This window comes from Quercus lobata, chromosome 9 (assembly GCF_001633185.2).
Source record: "Quercus lobata isolate SW786 chromosome 9, ValleyOak3.0 Primary Assembly, whole genome shotgun sequence".
NCBI lineage: Eukaryota > Viridiplantae > Streptophyta > Magnoliopsida > Fagales > Fagaceae > Quercus > Quercus lobata.
The window spans coordinates 28379172-28394891 of record NC_044912.1 but is presented as its reverse complement, the minus strand read 5'-3'; the positions used below and the strand labels follow the sequence as shown (position 1 = coordinate 28394891).

Sequence of the window (15720 nt, the reverse complement as noted above, 5' to 3'; positions counted from 1 at the left end):
AGGATTTTACATATTCATCTATTTAATTTTTTTTTTTTTTGGGGAAAAAAGTTCATCTACTTAATTTAGATATTTATAACTAGATAATTAAATAATAATTTATTTAACAATAAAAAAAAGTGAAAATTGTCTATATATATTTATCATGGATGGTTATAAATTTATGTTTAACTTTGCATTTACGTATTCTTATGCTTTAATTTACATATTTATAACTAAACGATGAAAATTATGAATAAAATAATTAAAACAGTTCACTCATCGTAAAGCTAGAAAAATACTATAAATTACAATCCTAAACAGCTTCAAAAATACAAACCAAAAATATCAAAAATACTCTTTACACAATCACAAAAATGCGCATGTAAAAATATTATCCAGTGTGGGAAGACAATAGCCAAAATTTTAAGGCAACGTCAACTTTCCACTTTTTCTCTACTAATCACAATCTACAACGTCCAAAATTGTGGCACAAAATATTGTAGTCTTATATTTTCTCTTTTTATTAACTTTATACAATGAAGTCATGCATAGTTTTAGAGTCATTGTTATATTTTTGAAAAAAAAAAATTGACTTCATAGATCCAATATTGCAATTGTGATGATAACAATGTTCATGTGTCATCCTTAGTATATGATAAATGAAATGTTTTGTCACCAGTTGATTTTTTTTTAAGCACATCAGTTTCTTAATGTGTTTATGTTTACAAAAAACAGTTGCAAACTATTCAATCGGCTAACCAAAAAAAAAATTTCTTCATGACATCAATCTAACTGGATTGCTCCAAAGTTTCTCTATTCCTTCGAAAGGAAGAAGGAAAACTCATTCATCAATGCTTTAAGGCTGGAAACAAGCAAACACTATTTTGGGTCGAAGCTCACAAATACAGATTGGCAATTGCGCTGTTATGCGAATCAAATGATGAGGGAATACAATTACTGTTATCATTTCTAAACCAACCAGATGGAAAACTATTGCTGCAAAACTATCAACAAATCCTTCAACATACAACTTTAGGAACAAACACATTTTGCATCCTAAATAACTAAGCATGCAAGAAAAATGGAGTGGGTCATTGGGATCGTGAATGCCCTTACCCTTATGGAAATGAAGAATTACATGTAACATGCAAAATGTGCTCAATTAACTTGGAAATGTACAAATTATCCAGTGATAGAAATTATGTTTCAAAAATAAAATCTACAATAAAATTTCCTCATTCTATTTCGAATACTAATCTTTAATAATACAAAATTAATTAAAAGACCAAAACCTCCAATCACCATGAATCCTGCAATATATATATATATCATTATCATAAAAAATTTATCACGCGCAACGCGCGGGTCCGCGACTAGTAAATATAAAAACTTAACCTTGGGGCCAATGTTATGTCATCGAGGACCCCATTTCCCTTCCTATCCATTATAGGACTCTTTCCCCTCCGGTCCCTTTTCAAAAGTCCAAACTTGATGATAAATAATAAGCCTTTCTCACAGTACTACTCTAGTCTCTTTTTTGCATGCAACTTTGATATAGAATGAGAATTACACAAACCCAACACTAGTTAGTTGATTCTAGTAGTGGAACAATGTAGCAATAAGGAAGAATGCAACAAAAACGGTCATGTTTTGGCTGCTGGTTAGCTCTTTGAGCTCCACCATTGGCTGACAATAGCTTGATTAAGTAATTGATCAAGTAATAAGGGGTCTTTCCCATCAGTAATAGTACTTTCTAGTTTGCTTAATATGCAACTTTGACAGAGAATGATAATTACAAAAAACCAACACTTGTTGGTGATTCTAGTACCGGAACAATGTAGTAATAAAAAGAACGCTACAAAAAGGGTCATATTTTGGCTGTTAATAAGCTGAAAAGGCTCCACCATTGGGCTGATAATAGCTTGATTATCTTGTGTTAGGATCCTACACTAATTGATATGGTTTTAGAGAGACCAAAGAGTTAGAGAGCTAGGCAAGAAAAGTAAGGGACCTGTTATTGCTTGATTCCTCGATTGCTTAAGGCTTCTAATGGAAATTTTAGTACATGAAATTGAGGTCAGGTTGTAGACTAGTAGTTGGCCTGTTGTATAATGCAGCAGAAAGCATGGGCAATTGGGTCAGTGTCACTTATGACTTACCTACTTTCCCTGTTTTGTTCTGTCACTTAAAACTGTTATAGGTTGGTTCCTCTTTGGAAGTTGGAACTCAAAAGCAGGAAATATTTATTCCCACATCACTGTTGAATTTATTTTCATGGAACAAAAGAGTCTGCTCATATGTGTTAGGTTTGCATACTTTAAGATGACTTGCTAGCAATCTGAAGGGAAATTTTTTTTAATTAAGAATCTTGAAGAAAATTAATTTTCTGGAACAGTCCCTCAAGAATTTAGGAATTTGGTTAACTTAGAAACCTTGTTAGTTCTAAGCCATTCTTGTTACTTGTATGTACTAGTCAATTTATCTTTCTGAATGTTAATTCGCCTACTTGAGCTGAATCTGCAATTTTGTGTTGCCGTTGCTCTGTTTGTTCTGGTTTGCTGATATGTCTGCTAGTTGTAACTTTGTGTCCATGAAAGTTTTCTGAATTATACCCAAAAAAAAAAAAAAAAAACAACTTTCAATTGATTAGTAACAAGCTCCTAGCTTTTTGACTGCTCACTAACAACTCAGTAGTTAGTCACATGCTCATATGAATTATTTTATGTGCTATTAGCAAATTTATAGGTATATACATAGCAATATCCCTCATTTGCTATCATCTAGCACACACATATTTATCTAATACCTACTACACAACCTTAACCAATGCCAAACTGCACACTGCTGCAATGCTCCACTGATACTACAACACAGCTCCAGGCTATAATTATGACTGTTAGTAATGCTTTATTGGGCTCCAGCACCATATAGCAACAGTAACTTGGCATCACAGAAATTTAACAGTTGAAGTTTCATGACACTTAAATCACTTGAACACTATGCACTTGCTATAGGACATTAGCAAGGCACGGTACTGACATGCTCCATTGAGCAGCAGAAGTAGCATGCACAGCAAACTGCACACACATGAGCTCACTGCAGCAGTCACTAACACAGCATACAGTAGCAAAGCAGAATCAGGGCACTTACCCACTGGCCTTTCAGCCCAATCAGCAGCATCAATAGCACAGCACCAGCTTTAAGCATGACAGTAAGCTAAGCTAATGTCTCATAGTAGACAACCTTAGCACAACAGCGCATTAGGTTCCTAACATCATCGTAGCTGCCAATAATAATATGGATAAGGCCTGCCAATGACAGCTTTGAAGAGAATAAACAAACAAACAATGTGGAAATGCATTCTACTTTTGAAAATACATTCTACTTCAAATTACTTGCCATGTGACACTAATTACTTTCCATGTGACAAAATGACAGACAAAAGTTTTTCCCTGGGAGAGCCAGGATCATTGCTGAGCTGATGGATACTAGAAAGCTTTCTGAGTGTGAATTGGATGATGTCTACAAGTTCCATAGAAGAGATGCACAGAAAATGACAAGGTAAGTATGGCAACATGTATTTGCATAATCATGATTTTTTTTTTCATTAAGTTTAATGTTATTACATACCACAAAAACTTCTCTTCTCTTATGAAATTTTCATTAACAGGATAGCATCCAATACTCAAGAGCAGCCAATGATGCATATCAAAGAGGTGATTGTGTTTCCGGTTATCATTACTCGTTGATGGCTCGAGAAGCACAATTCGTTGCTGACTGTCTCAACGCTAAGGCAGCCATGAAAATATTCAAATATGTGAATAGCAGAGAAGACTTATGGAAATTGGATTTGCATGGTCTTCATGCAAATGAAGCCATTCAAGCTTTGCATTGCCGTCTGCAACAAATTGAATTATCAGGGCAGAGGCCAAAACCATTAGAGGTCATCACGGGTAGAGGTAAACACAGCCAAGGAGCTCCTGTCATTCCAGCAGCTGTGAGGAACTACCTTAAGGAATGCAAATACTATTTTTATGATTTGCGAGCAGGGGCGATAGCAGTTCGGCCCAAGTTTGTAGAACGCTAAAGTGAAAAGAAAAAAGCTGAAGGGAAAAAAGAGGAGTTGTGATAAAGGCTTGATAAGGTGCCAGCCTCAGTAAAGGGAATTTATTCATCAATGAACCAAGCAGTTTCTGAAATTCCTGTTGCTGCAACCGCTACTGATGGTGGTTCTCTGAGTGGAGCAGTTGAAAAAACTGATGACAGGGTAGTTACGGATGATGTCAGGGGTACTGAGAATGTTCCGGTTGTTTTTCAGGCTCACATATTACTCTGCAACGTATTATTGTGCAAATGGGTTGGACAATTCTTCTCAGACTGAGAACAAGCGTCCAAAACTTGAAAAATGAAAAAGATCCCAAGGTTCTGTTTTTACCCGAAAACTTCTTGCTATTGGTTTTGCTGTGAATAAGTTGGTCTTTGTGGTGGTCTTGCTTTGTATTGGTCTGCAGATGTGGATCTTACAGAATTATCTTATTCTTGGTCTCATGTTGATACTGTTATAAATGATGTTGGAGGTGCTTTGTGCTTTACTGGTTTTTATGGCCAACAAGATTCCTCAAAACATAAGGAGAGTTAGTCGCTGTTAAGGCATTGCATGGAATTCAGTCTTTGCCATGGTTATGTGCAGGTGATTGTAAAGAACTCTTGGGGCCTCATGAACCTTTGTAGGTGCTGTTAGACCATCATGGCAATTTAAATCATTAAGGAGAGTGATGGAGGATTGTGCTAAGTCTGAGTTGGACTTTAGAGGCTCCCCTTTCACTTGGTGTAAAAATCATTTTGATTCTACTTGTACTTGTGCTCGCCTGGATAGAGCATTGGCTTCTGCCTCTTTGATTGAGATATTTCCTTCTACTGTTGTTGAGCATGTTTCTTCAACTGGTTCAGACCGCTCTATTATTTTTATTTGTCTTGACTCTGGTCCTTCGGCAATGTACAAGGAAGCCTTTTAGTTTTGAAATGGCTTGGTCATCTAATCCAAGTTGTGAAGCACTAATTGAGGAGGTGTGGACTTCTGTGAATGTGATGGGCAGCCCCTTGTAGAGCATTTGTGAACATTTGTAGGTCTGTAGAAGATGTTGGCAGAGACTTTGCTTTGGTAATATTTACAATCAAATTTGTACAGGACATCAAGAACTTCAGGTTATTGATCACTTTCCCAATCCTGTGATTGGTGTGCAAGCTAACACTTTAAAGAAGCAGATTGAAGACTTTTGGATAAAGAAGAAGCAATATGGTGCCAGTGCTTGAGGGTGAGAGACGATATGAGTAGAGCTTACACATGTCCAACCCCATTCAACCAGGTGTATCCCTGATATTGCACTTTCTCTCTCTCTCTCTCTCTCTCTCACACACACACACACACACACCCACACAGACACACATATATAACATTTTATATGAATTATATTTTTATCTCAATGAAAATAATCTAGTCACAGTGCAAACAAAAAATTAATCATTTTACTTTACTAATGAATATCTATATATAAAAGAAAAATTATAACAGAAAAAGTAATAAAAATAGATGAATAAAGCATAGACTTCCATTCAATTTATTGGCTGAAATCCATGTTCCAATTACAAGAATAACTAGAGAGACATAAAATTTTAAAACCCACCCATGCAGGATGATTTCTGAGTTACAGGTGTTAGACATGCTTTTGTCATCTTTGCACCTGGTACCATCACAATGTGCTGCACTAATGCTATATATCTCGCTCCTAATATTTTTTTCATCACAAGGCCATCCGATATCCCATACCACATTCTTTGCCTTTTCTTCAATCACCTTACTAAATTGAATCAAAACAACAAATTCAATTAAGGTTTAGCTTTATCTCAGTCCCTTGAAGAATGAGGCCACCCTTCCAGTCACCATCTTTGACCTCCAAAATGCTCATTTCAAGTTCCCCATGATCTTCTCCTGATTCATTGAAGAACTCACCTAACTCAGTCTCCAGCCACCCATCTACTCTCTCCTTGGGATACTTAAGGCCATCCAGTTCCTCGTTTTCTCTAGGCTGTGGCTGTGGTGTGTGAAATCCTGTAATGCTGCTGTGGCAGCTGTTAAAAAACCCAACTCGCATTGGTAATATCTTGTATCACAGCCTCCACCCTCTTTCTGCATACAAATAGATAGACTGCTTATGAATTTCTCCTCCAACAAGTCCAAGCACGGCCTGAATAGGTTGGAATTCAAATCCATATGACGCTGTAGTTGTCTTGAACTCAAGGTAAGCTGTATACAGTGTGGCTAGGGACAGCATACAAGTGTTAATCCTGCCACAGATTTCCAGCCAACACACTGGTAAGTTCAGCCACCTTAGGGAACCTGTTTAATTTGTGCATGTAATTGAAGAAATCAGCTAATCATATAGAGCACGAATGCTGCCTGAGTAGTTGCCTTCTTGGGCTTAAAAAATAAATTTGACAAAACTTTTATAAAAAATAAAAAATAAATAACACTTTAAAAAGTTGTACATAAGTTGAATGAACCCATAAATTGGCACAAAACTCTGTCAACAAATGCTGAGTGCTTATAATAATAGTTACATAATTTTTTTTTTTTCTTTTAATTATGAGTAAAGCTTTATGATCATATTGAGTTGCCTTTTCTAAGAATGATGGTGCAGAATTTAGGCTTTGGTTCGAGCTGGATCAATTTGGTTCTGGAGTGTATCCTCTACTCCTACATACTTGGTTTTAATCATTGGTTCTCCAAAAGGTTTTTTCAGTTCTAACAGAGGATTATGCCAAGGTTACCTTATCTCCCCATATATCTTTCTTCTTTGTGCAGGACTATCAAGCCAATTAACACAATCTTAGCAAGCCAAATGGTTATCTGGAGGTGCTGCTAGTTGTGGAGGTCCTTGTTTGAATCATTTATTCTTTACAGATGATTGTGTCATCTTTAGGAAAGCATCAAGTATGACTTGTGATGAGATTCTTCGTGTTTTTGGCTGTTATGAGAAACTGTCAGGTCTGGTTGTTAACAGAGCAAAAACCCAAGTTTTCTTCAGTTCAAATGTGCAACAATCTGACTGTGATTTATTTACAACTCTATTGGTTGGTCAAGAAACAAATAGTTTTGATTGTTATTTGGGGTTCCAGCTTTTATTGGTTGCTCTAGACGTGCTGCATTTGAAGATTTAAAATCCCAAGTTTCAAGTAGACTATATGGTTGGAAGGAGAAGAATCTGCCTATTGTTGGGAAGGAAGTTTTGATAAAGTCAGTCATACAAGCCATCCCTTCCTATGTTATGAGTTTCTTCCAACTACCTGTGAGGTTATGCAAGGAACTCACTCAAACGACAGCTGCTTATTGGTGAGGGCAGAAGCATTCAGAACAGAAGATGCATTGGGCTATGGGACAACTTATGTGTTTCTAAACGCAATGGTGGATTGGGTTTCAAGGAGCTGCAATCTTTTAATCTTGCTATGTTGGCTAAGCAAGGGTGGAAAATTTTGAATGATCCAGACTCAATCTTAGCAAGAATTTGGAAGACCATGTAATATCCTCACTGTTCTTTCCTTCAAGCCAAGTTGGGTCGTGCTCCATCATATACTTGGCAAAGTGTATTAGCTGGAAGGAAAATACTGAAACAGGGATTGTGTGGGAGGATTGGAAATGGGGAGACTGTATTTTCAAAGATAGATGGCTTTCTGCTGCTGAATCTCATCAGATACTATCACCTGAAGTTACTTTCATCCTGAAGCTAAGGTTGCTGAGTTGATAGATATGGATACTCATTTCTGGAGGCTTGATCTTTTAAGGCAGTCATTTATGCCTCATGATATTTAGAATATTCCATTAGTCCCGTATGTTTTAGTATTGTTTGGAGTTGAAGAGAGAAGTTCTGGTGCGGGAATATTTGTCTAATGCTGAATCCTCCTCAACTGGCTTGTTGTTGAAAGTAAGAAGGGATGCACTCAGGACAAGAGCAAGCTTAAAACCAGAGTTGAAGAAGAGAGCAGTGATCAAGCAACTAAAACACAGAGTGACTGGGCTAGACTTGATTGAAGCAGTCTCTTACCATGAACAGTTCATTCACACTTTTGAAGAAGAAATGCCACGTACAGAGTTTAGTCAATGTACACGTGGTCTAATAGATAGGATTTTTGTAAAAGATTTTCCCTCCAATTACGGAGTTAGTTACTTTCTTTACTTGCTTAGATTGTATATATAGGAGTAGTTATGTATTATTTCATTCATTGGATTCTTTTCATCAATCAATAAGATCAGAAGTTCTATTTGGAGAGAGAGAGTTCTAGAAATTTACACTTACTGAGCACGAGCTTATGAAATTAGAGTCGGCATCTACTTGTGTGTGTGCAAGGGAGCTTTGCCAGCAAAAGACAACTTGCAACGTTGAAAGATCCTTATGGAGAGTACCTGTGAACGTTGAAAGGCTCATCAAGAAACCTATTCATGCATTTGCACATTGTTGTGAATATCACCAAAAAGTAAAAATCATGAGCATTGTCGATACCGTACTATATCCGGCCCCAAAGTTTGCTGAAATTTTAAGATTTAAATTAAGAATTTGGTGGACTTAAAAGACCATAAAATTCTCTTCAAAATGAATTTTTTTTTTTTTTTGAAATCATGCTTGAATTGGGCGAGTTATTGTAAAAATGTGAAAATTATCTCTTTGAATCTTTCATAAAAAAGGATGTATTTTTGGCTTGATTTGATTTGGATATGTGCTAGAAAGACATTTTGATTCTTAAAATTACTTGATTTTTCATCGAACACATGTCATTCTTTGAAAATTCATTTAGTTTTCTGTTTTATTGGGCGTATCCAAATTAAATTAGGACTTTTTTTTTATGTTGTGCTAATCTTCAATCAATTGTTACATATGAAGGGTCAAGTTCAGGCCATGTGGCAATCTATGATGGGGTTAACTACCCAAAGTTATAGTATGTTCAAGAGATATTTCCAAAATCAACAGTAGAAAGCATCAGCCACTACATTCAGAGAGCAAAGAGCAAAACAGAGACTATAGAGAGATTTATCAGTCCATTAGTCTTCAATGTTATCTATTATTTCTTCTGTTCTTTTTATTTAGATTCTCACTTGAGCCTTATGTTTTGTTTTCAGTCAAGCAAAACATGGACGCAAAACAGAGGAGGAGGTTGAATACAAAGGAAATGCATAAACCATCACAGACAAGATTCCAGAGCAAAATAAAAAAAGGGAAGAGAAATGGGTAAATATTTAAACACCCTGCTACTAACTGTGTTCTTGTGTTATAAATTGTACACCTCCATGAACACGACATATATACATTCTATTGCCTTCATGTTCACAATCACACACTCTGATTTTTGGTTTATACAAATGCTCAACTCACACTCAACAAACACATAAGCTCATTCTCCACTTACCCACATACACAAAATACCAACCCATTCTTCCACTGTAAATACATACAAAAATCCAACTCGGACCATCAGGAAAAAAAGCCACAACTCACCATTTGAAACCATTACCCAACACCAATGCGCTGCCAAAACAACCTCACGTGCCACTTTCTTTCTCACGCGCCACTACGGCTTTGTCACCACCACCGATATTCAACCTTTGTGACCCCATCTTCACAAATATTCAGCCCACGCCGTGTAGGTCCCTCTAGGTGCTAGAACGGAGAGTGGCAAAGATAGGAGTTTATGGGTTTTGCTTTGGAGAGAAGAAATGAGGCCGGTTTGATCTGACGACCCAAAGGAAAGCACTAGTCATACTAACGATAGCGATTTAAGTGGGGAAGATTATGATGCTTCAATTTGATTGATTGTGGGATGTGTGTGTTTGTGATGAGTCCTATATCGGGTATTTACTAAATTATTAACAACTACAAAGATATTCAATTGTGATTAGTCCTTTTGAGGTATAACGCATATATGATTAGCGTTTTTCCTTAAGTCATTACATATAGTATTTGAGCCAGCCCAGTAACCCTATGTGAGCTCAGAGACACTATTCCACAAAGTGGGTCCTAACGAAGGACACTAGGGATTTAAGTGAGAGAGATTGTGATGCCCCAATTTGATTGATTATGTGATATGTGTGAGTGTGTGATGAGTCCTACATCAGACATATTGTAGACATCGCATTTTGTACCCCTTACGACTAGGGCCTCCGTTTCCCAATGATGCTCGAACTCTAAGGTCCAAGGCCAGTTTAGAGCCCAATCATATTTAAATTGACTTGAGAAGTATTAAAATGGAAGATAAAACCTTTTAAATGAGCAAAAATATTTTTTTGAAAATAAAATGATCAAAGTGGCCCTTGGCTTGCATACGTGAGTCATAGCCTGCGTACGCGAGCCAATGCATGCATACGAAGGCATATTCTTGCGTATGCATGCACATTCTTACGTACGCATGCACATTCTTGCGAACATAACTAGGGTTTCAAAAGCATAAGAAATGCAAATTTTCTGCAATAATGGTTAAGGTTTGGAATGAATCCCACATCGTCTGGGAGCCATTCCAAACCCCTTTTTTCAACTATAAAAAATCTTACATGGTACATTTTCAAAACACACAGAAATCTCATGGAAAAAACCTAAAATTCACTAGAAAATAGTGAATCAAAAAGGAGTTTTTCACAAAACATCCTCAAGTCAATTTTATTTGATTGTGACATTTTCTAGCCCAATCTTTTTAATTTAACATTGCTAATCACTTTCTTATTGGTTTGTGAATAGATTTGACAGAGGGGAATGGTCAAAATCAAGCCTGGAATGCTTTTGTGAGGGCTATCTCGTCTAAACCTTTCTTTTTTCCTTTTCTTTTATTTTCTGCCTTTAAATACTCCTACTTGCTTTATTGTTTGTTAGAATATGTTTTAATATGCCTTTCTAGGTTAGATTTAAGTTTTTGTATGCTTAAAATGCATGTTAGGTTGTTAGAATTGTTATTTTAAAGTTTTGCTTTGTTTCTGCGTTTTTAGGTTTTCTGGGCAAGGATCTGCATACGCATGATCTAGCCTGCACACATAGGCTTGATTATGCGTATACAAGCCTGTTCTAGCGTGCGTGATGCTATTGCCCAAAAACCTTTTTTTTGTTTGTTTGGTTTCTTCTTTCATATGTTTGTTTGTTTAGCCTTTTTCTCCATGCTTTTATGCTTTTAGTGCCTATGTTTCACATGTTTAATTGCTTGATTTGCTATCACATGTTAGAGTTAGGGTTTGTTTAGTGTTTTCCTTATGTTGATGACATGAACATACATTCACATGCCACGCATTGATGCCATAGGTGTTGTGGTGCTGCAAGTTAAGTGAAAGGTAAGTCATGCATTGGAAATGTTCATGCATTTGTGATATGATCTTGTGTTGATGTTAGAGATGAATATGAATGCTTGGATCTTTCCTTATGCTTATGTTTTTGCCTTGATTTGATTATGTTGTTGCCTTGGATATGCTTTAATGCCATGATAGATGTATGCTAAGGTTTGTGATGGATGCCATGATTAAATGTATGGTTAGGGTTTGGGATGAATGATGCCATGTTGTATGCTTAGATGTATGCTAGTGTGTGTGTGAGTTAAAATACAAGTATTGAACATGTTTTTAATAAGGTTAAGATAAAAGACACAATGATGGGAGGTCAACTTTAGGGTTGGGCAAACTTGGGTGCCTAACATCTTCCCAAGAGTGTACCTAAACTCCGAAAACATATCTCTGGTAGTAAGATTAAAAGGTCATTCCTTGAGAAGATGCTATATAAATGGTTCCTAGACCATTGCAAAAACTAGGTAGTGACTTCAACACCCCCTTGTGTCCATACATATACTAGGTTATTAACAACTACAAAAGACCTTATATATGTAACGATTCAAGGAAAATCGCTAGTCACATCTATGCTATACCTCACATTTGGTTGTATCAATAGTTTGTAGATGCATAATATTTGTGGGCAAATGTGTAAATCTTAAATTGAGATTAGTGTAAAATTATGACACTAAAAAAAAAGCATCATCTCAAGCACAAAGTGCATATGATGAGGCTAGTTTTTTTTTTTTTTGAAGGGGCCAATCACTAAATTTTATATATATATATATATATATATATATATATAAAATTTTAGAAAAATTATAAGTGGGAAGGGGAATTTTAAATGCCAATCAATAAATTTTAAATATTTTGTTTATTTTCATAATTAATATATTTATATTTTTTATTTGGTGATTTTATTGTAATTATGCCTCTCTAAACGATTTTCTATAATTTTAGTGTGCGTTTGGCATGGATTATTTTTGCCAACTTATTTTATTATTCAGCTTATTTTTGCTACTATTCATGGGTCTCACTATACTATTTCAGCTAACTTTTACCTTTATTTACAGTACTTTCAGCAAAAAATTTTCATTTTCAGCAAAATAAGCGGATCCTAAGTAGACACTTAATATTTTTTTTTTTTCCATTTTTGCCAGCTTTATTATATTATGCTTTTCTTATATAAGTTGTAGAAGTGTGTTTGAAAATTATTGAAATCTTTGTAAAATTTTTGAATAAAAGATCACTAATTCACTAAATTTATTTGTAGTTTAGTTGATAACTTGATATTAAATTAATCTATATATATTTACTATAAAACCGAAACCTCTGACTTATGTTTGAAATTTTTTTTTAACCTCTTTAGAGCTTACCACGTAGGATTTGGAGCTCTCTCATTTTTTCACATCAACACTATTTAAAAAAAAAAAAAAAAAAACTATTTCTCCACTTGATACATCTTCTGAAAACGAAAACTAGAACCTGATAATAAAAAAGCGCTCTCCTACCTATATCCTTCTCCTTCCCAAAAAAAGAACTTTTGTTTAATTGATATTTTCCATTTGGTAATTGAATGTTTAGTATTGACTATAGAGGCTAGGAATTTTTGAGATTGGAATGCTAATGTGCAATATTCATTTTTTTTGTGATGAGAGTTAGATATGTATTACGTTAGATATCTATTTGCTTATGAAATATATCAAATATAACCCTCACTTTCACAAAACGTAGGGTATCACATTCACAAAACTTCATATAAGGCTTTCTTTCTTTGTGAAAAAATTTCAAATCCATTCCATGGGTTTGTATTAGGTTTTTAAGGTTGTTGAGTACTGTCAACAAAATTGCATAAGTGATAGCTTAAATTCTTCATTCATTGTTGGATTTTTTTATTGTAAATATTTTTTTTCGTGCATCGAATTGGTTAGCAACTAGTTATGACATATTGCCATCCAATCTCCATAAAAGCCTTATATATATATATATATATATATATATATATATATATAATCTCCTCAAACCTTATACATCTTTTTTCTTCTTAAATTGGCTCAATTATTATAACCTTGTGTTTTCTAAAAGGACCCCAACATCTCGAGAAATTATTGGGTGTACAAGAGGATCACCACGTCACCCTTGTATAGTGATACTCATGCCCAGTAAATGACAACAAAGATGACAATGAATCAAATGTCCACAAGTTCTCTATACTCTATTATTTTCTGAATTATGCTGGTACCACATAAAATGGCACAACTTGTGCCACAACTTGCTCACGTGGCTAGTTATGAGTGGCAATCAAATGTCCATAAGTTCTCTATACTTTATTATTTTCTAAGTTATGCTGGTGCCACATAAAGTGGCACAACTTGTGCCATAACTCGTCCACATAACGAGTTATGAGTGGTAGAGGGGTGTCCCCACATGAACTCACCATCACCTCTTTACCAATCATAACTTGCCATGAGAGTGAGTTGTGGCACAAGTTGTGCCACTTAATGTGGCACCAGCATAACTCTTATTTTCTATTTTCTCAAATTGAGCACACACAAAAAGAAAGTAATTATGCGCATCACATCACAGTGGCATCTGGATTCTGAATGGATCACATCACACCTGCATGTCCAAGAGTTACTTGGTTTGAGCATGCACTTCGTAAAAATGCTGTGTTATGACGTGGATAGCCCTAAGGCCCCTAACGCACACAAGGGTGCCCCACACCATAAGTATTACGAGTTTAAGTGTGCGGGGTCAATGATTATATGCGTGAGACTTTTTTTTTTGTTCATAAAAAAAGCTCAATATCATTTATAGCTCGCCTAAAAAAAAAAAAAAAAAAGAAAAGAAAACAAAGTTTCTACCTAATTTGAATAAGCTCATGCAAAAATGTGTGTTTATTTTAGTACATGAATCTCTCTCTCTCTCTCTCTCTCTCTCTCTCTCTATATATATATATATATATAAAACATCAAAATTTTTTAATTTTTCTTTTCTTTTTTGACACACAACAATTACTATTAGCTCTCCTTCTTCATTCTCATAATAAAGCATAAAAAACTAAATACAAAATGAGTAGTGCTAGTAGAAATATTAATAATCATACATTTTAAAGTAATTTTACATAATCTGGGTGAATTTTGAGCTTAATATAAAGCTAGTGAAGAAGTTGTTAAAAAATCAAAATGAAGAGTAAATAAAACTTTATAGTATAGTGGTAACCAGGAATGTACTTAGTAAAGTAATCAAGTAAAGGCAATTCTAGTTAAAGCTTTGCTTGATCCAAATAGTTCTCTGTCTTCGGTAGGCCCTTTGATTGAAGATGCTAAGGGGCAGTTTGGTTTTTAAAAAACCATCACTCATCACTCCTCTCTCAATTTTCATCACTCATTACTCATCACTCTATAACTCATTACTTATCATTGAAAATACCACAACTTCCTAAGGTGGCATGTTTGGCACTTGTTTCCAATTTTGATAACTCAAAAAATTTTACTTTTTGTGGGACTCATAGATTGACTTGGTGCAGCTTTTACTTCTTATTTCTTTTCTTTTTTCCTTCAATCCCCAATACCCAAACTCATCGAACTGAGTGAAAAGGAATGGAGAAAAAAGAAAAAAAAAAAAGACTAGACCCAGTGTGAAAGGAAAAAAAGAAAAAAAGAAGAAGACCAGACCGGATTTGACTACTCTCTAACTATGGGTCCCTCAAATATGTGTGTATTTACCAAAATGCCATCATAACTTTATTTCCATAACTCAAAAACATCTAAAAGTTGTTTTCAGTTTCTATAACTTATTACTCAAAAATCAGAGAATTGAGTGATGGAAACAAAAACTGAAATCAAATCCAAACAAACCAAACAGCCGTAGGATCCACCAGTTTTGAGTTATGGGTGATGAAAATAGAGTGATGAGTGATGGAAAACACTAAATCCAAACAGCCCCTAAGTGTTGTTCTGATAGTTTTGATCAATTACTTTACTCTCATTTAAAGAGAGAATGTAATAATGTTACTCATAGTTTGGCAAGATTTGTGATTAATATTCCAGATTTTTCAGTGTGGATGGAGGATGTTTCACCACAATTTTTTGTTTTTTGTTTTGTAAGCTAATTTAGCTGGTTTAATTTAAAGAATTCTAGTTTTCCCCCTCAAAAAAAAGAAAAAGTAAAGGCAATTCCAATTAATAGTTTTTCCCCTTCAATTATTTTATTTCTTCTCAAACTAATGAGCACTTGGAAAGGTTTCAAGCCTACTTGTCTCCTCGACTTTGACAGCATGATCCTCATCCTCAAGCTCCTCTCTCTAATCTTTATATATGCAATTCAATGCAATGCTCTGTGTGAATTCTTTGTTCTTGATGTTCTTGGGGGCTTTGGAGCTTGATTCT

At 35.2% G+C, this 15720-nt stretch overlaps 1 protein-coding gene and 1 pseudogene across 2 annotated transcripts; one reads left to right on the top strand and one right to left on the bottom strand.

Moving 5' to 3' along the window:
• The first annotated feature begins 3463 nt into the window (after positions 1–3463).
• On the top strand, positions 3464–4069 carry LOC115961522 (smr domain-containing protein C11H11.03c-like). The gene is made up of 2 exons (XM_031080495.1): positions 3464–3543; positions 3658–4069. The coding sequence occupies exons 1-2, from the start codon at positions 3464–3466 to the stop codon at positions 4067–4069; spliced, it is 492 nt and encodes a 163-aa protein (XP_030936355.1).
• A 768-nt stretch (positions 4070–4837) lies between these two features.
• LOC115959876 lies at positions 4838–8287 on the bottom strand (annotated as a pseudogene). Its single transcript, XR_004085036.1, has one exon. The product of XR_004085036.1 is annotated as an F-box protein PP2-B1-like (transcript).
• Positions 8288–15720: the final 7433 nt, after the last annotated feature.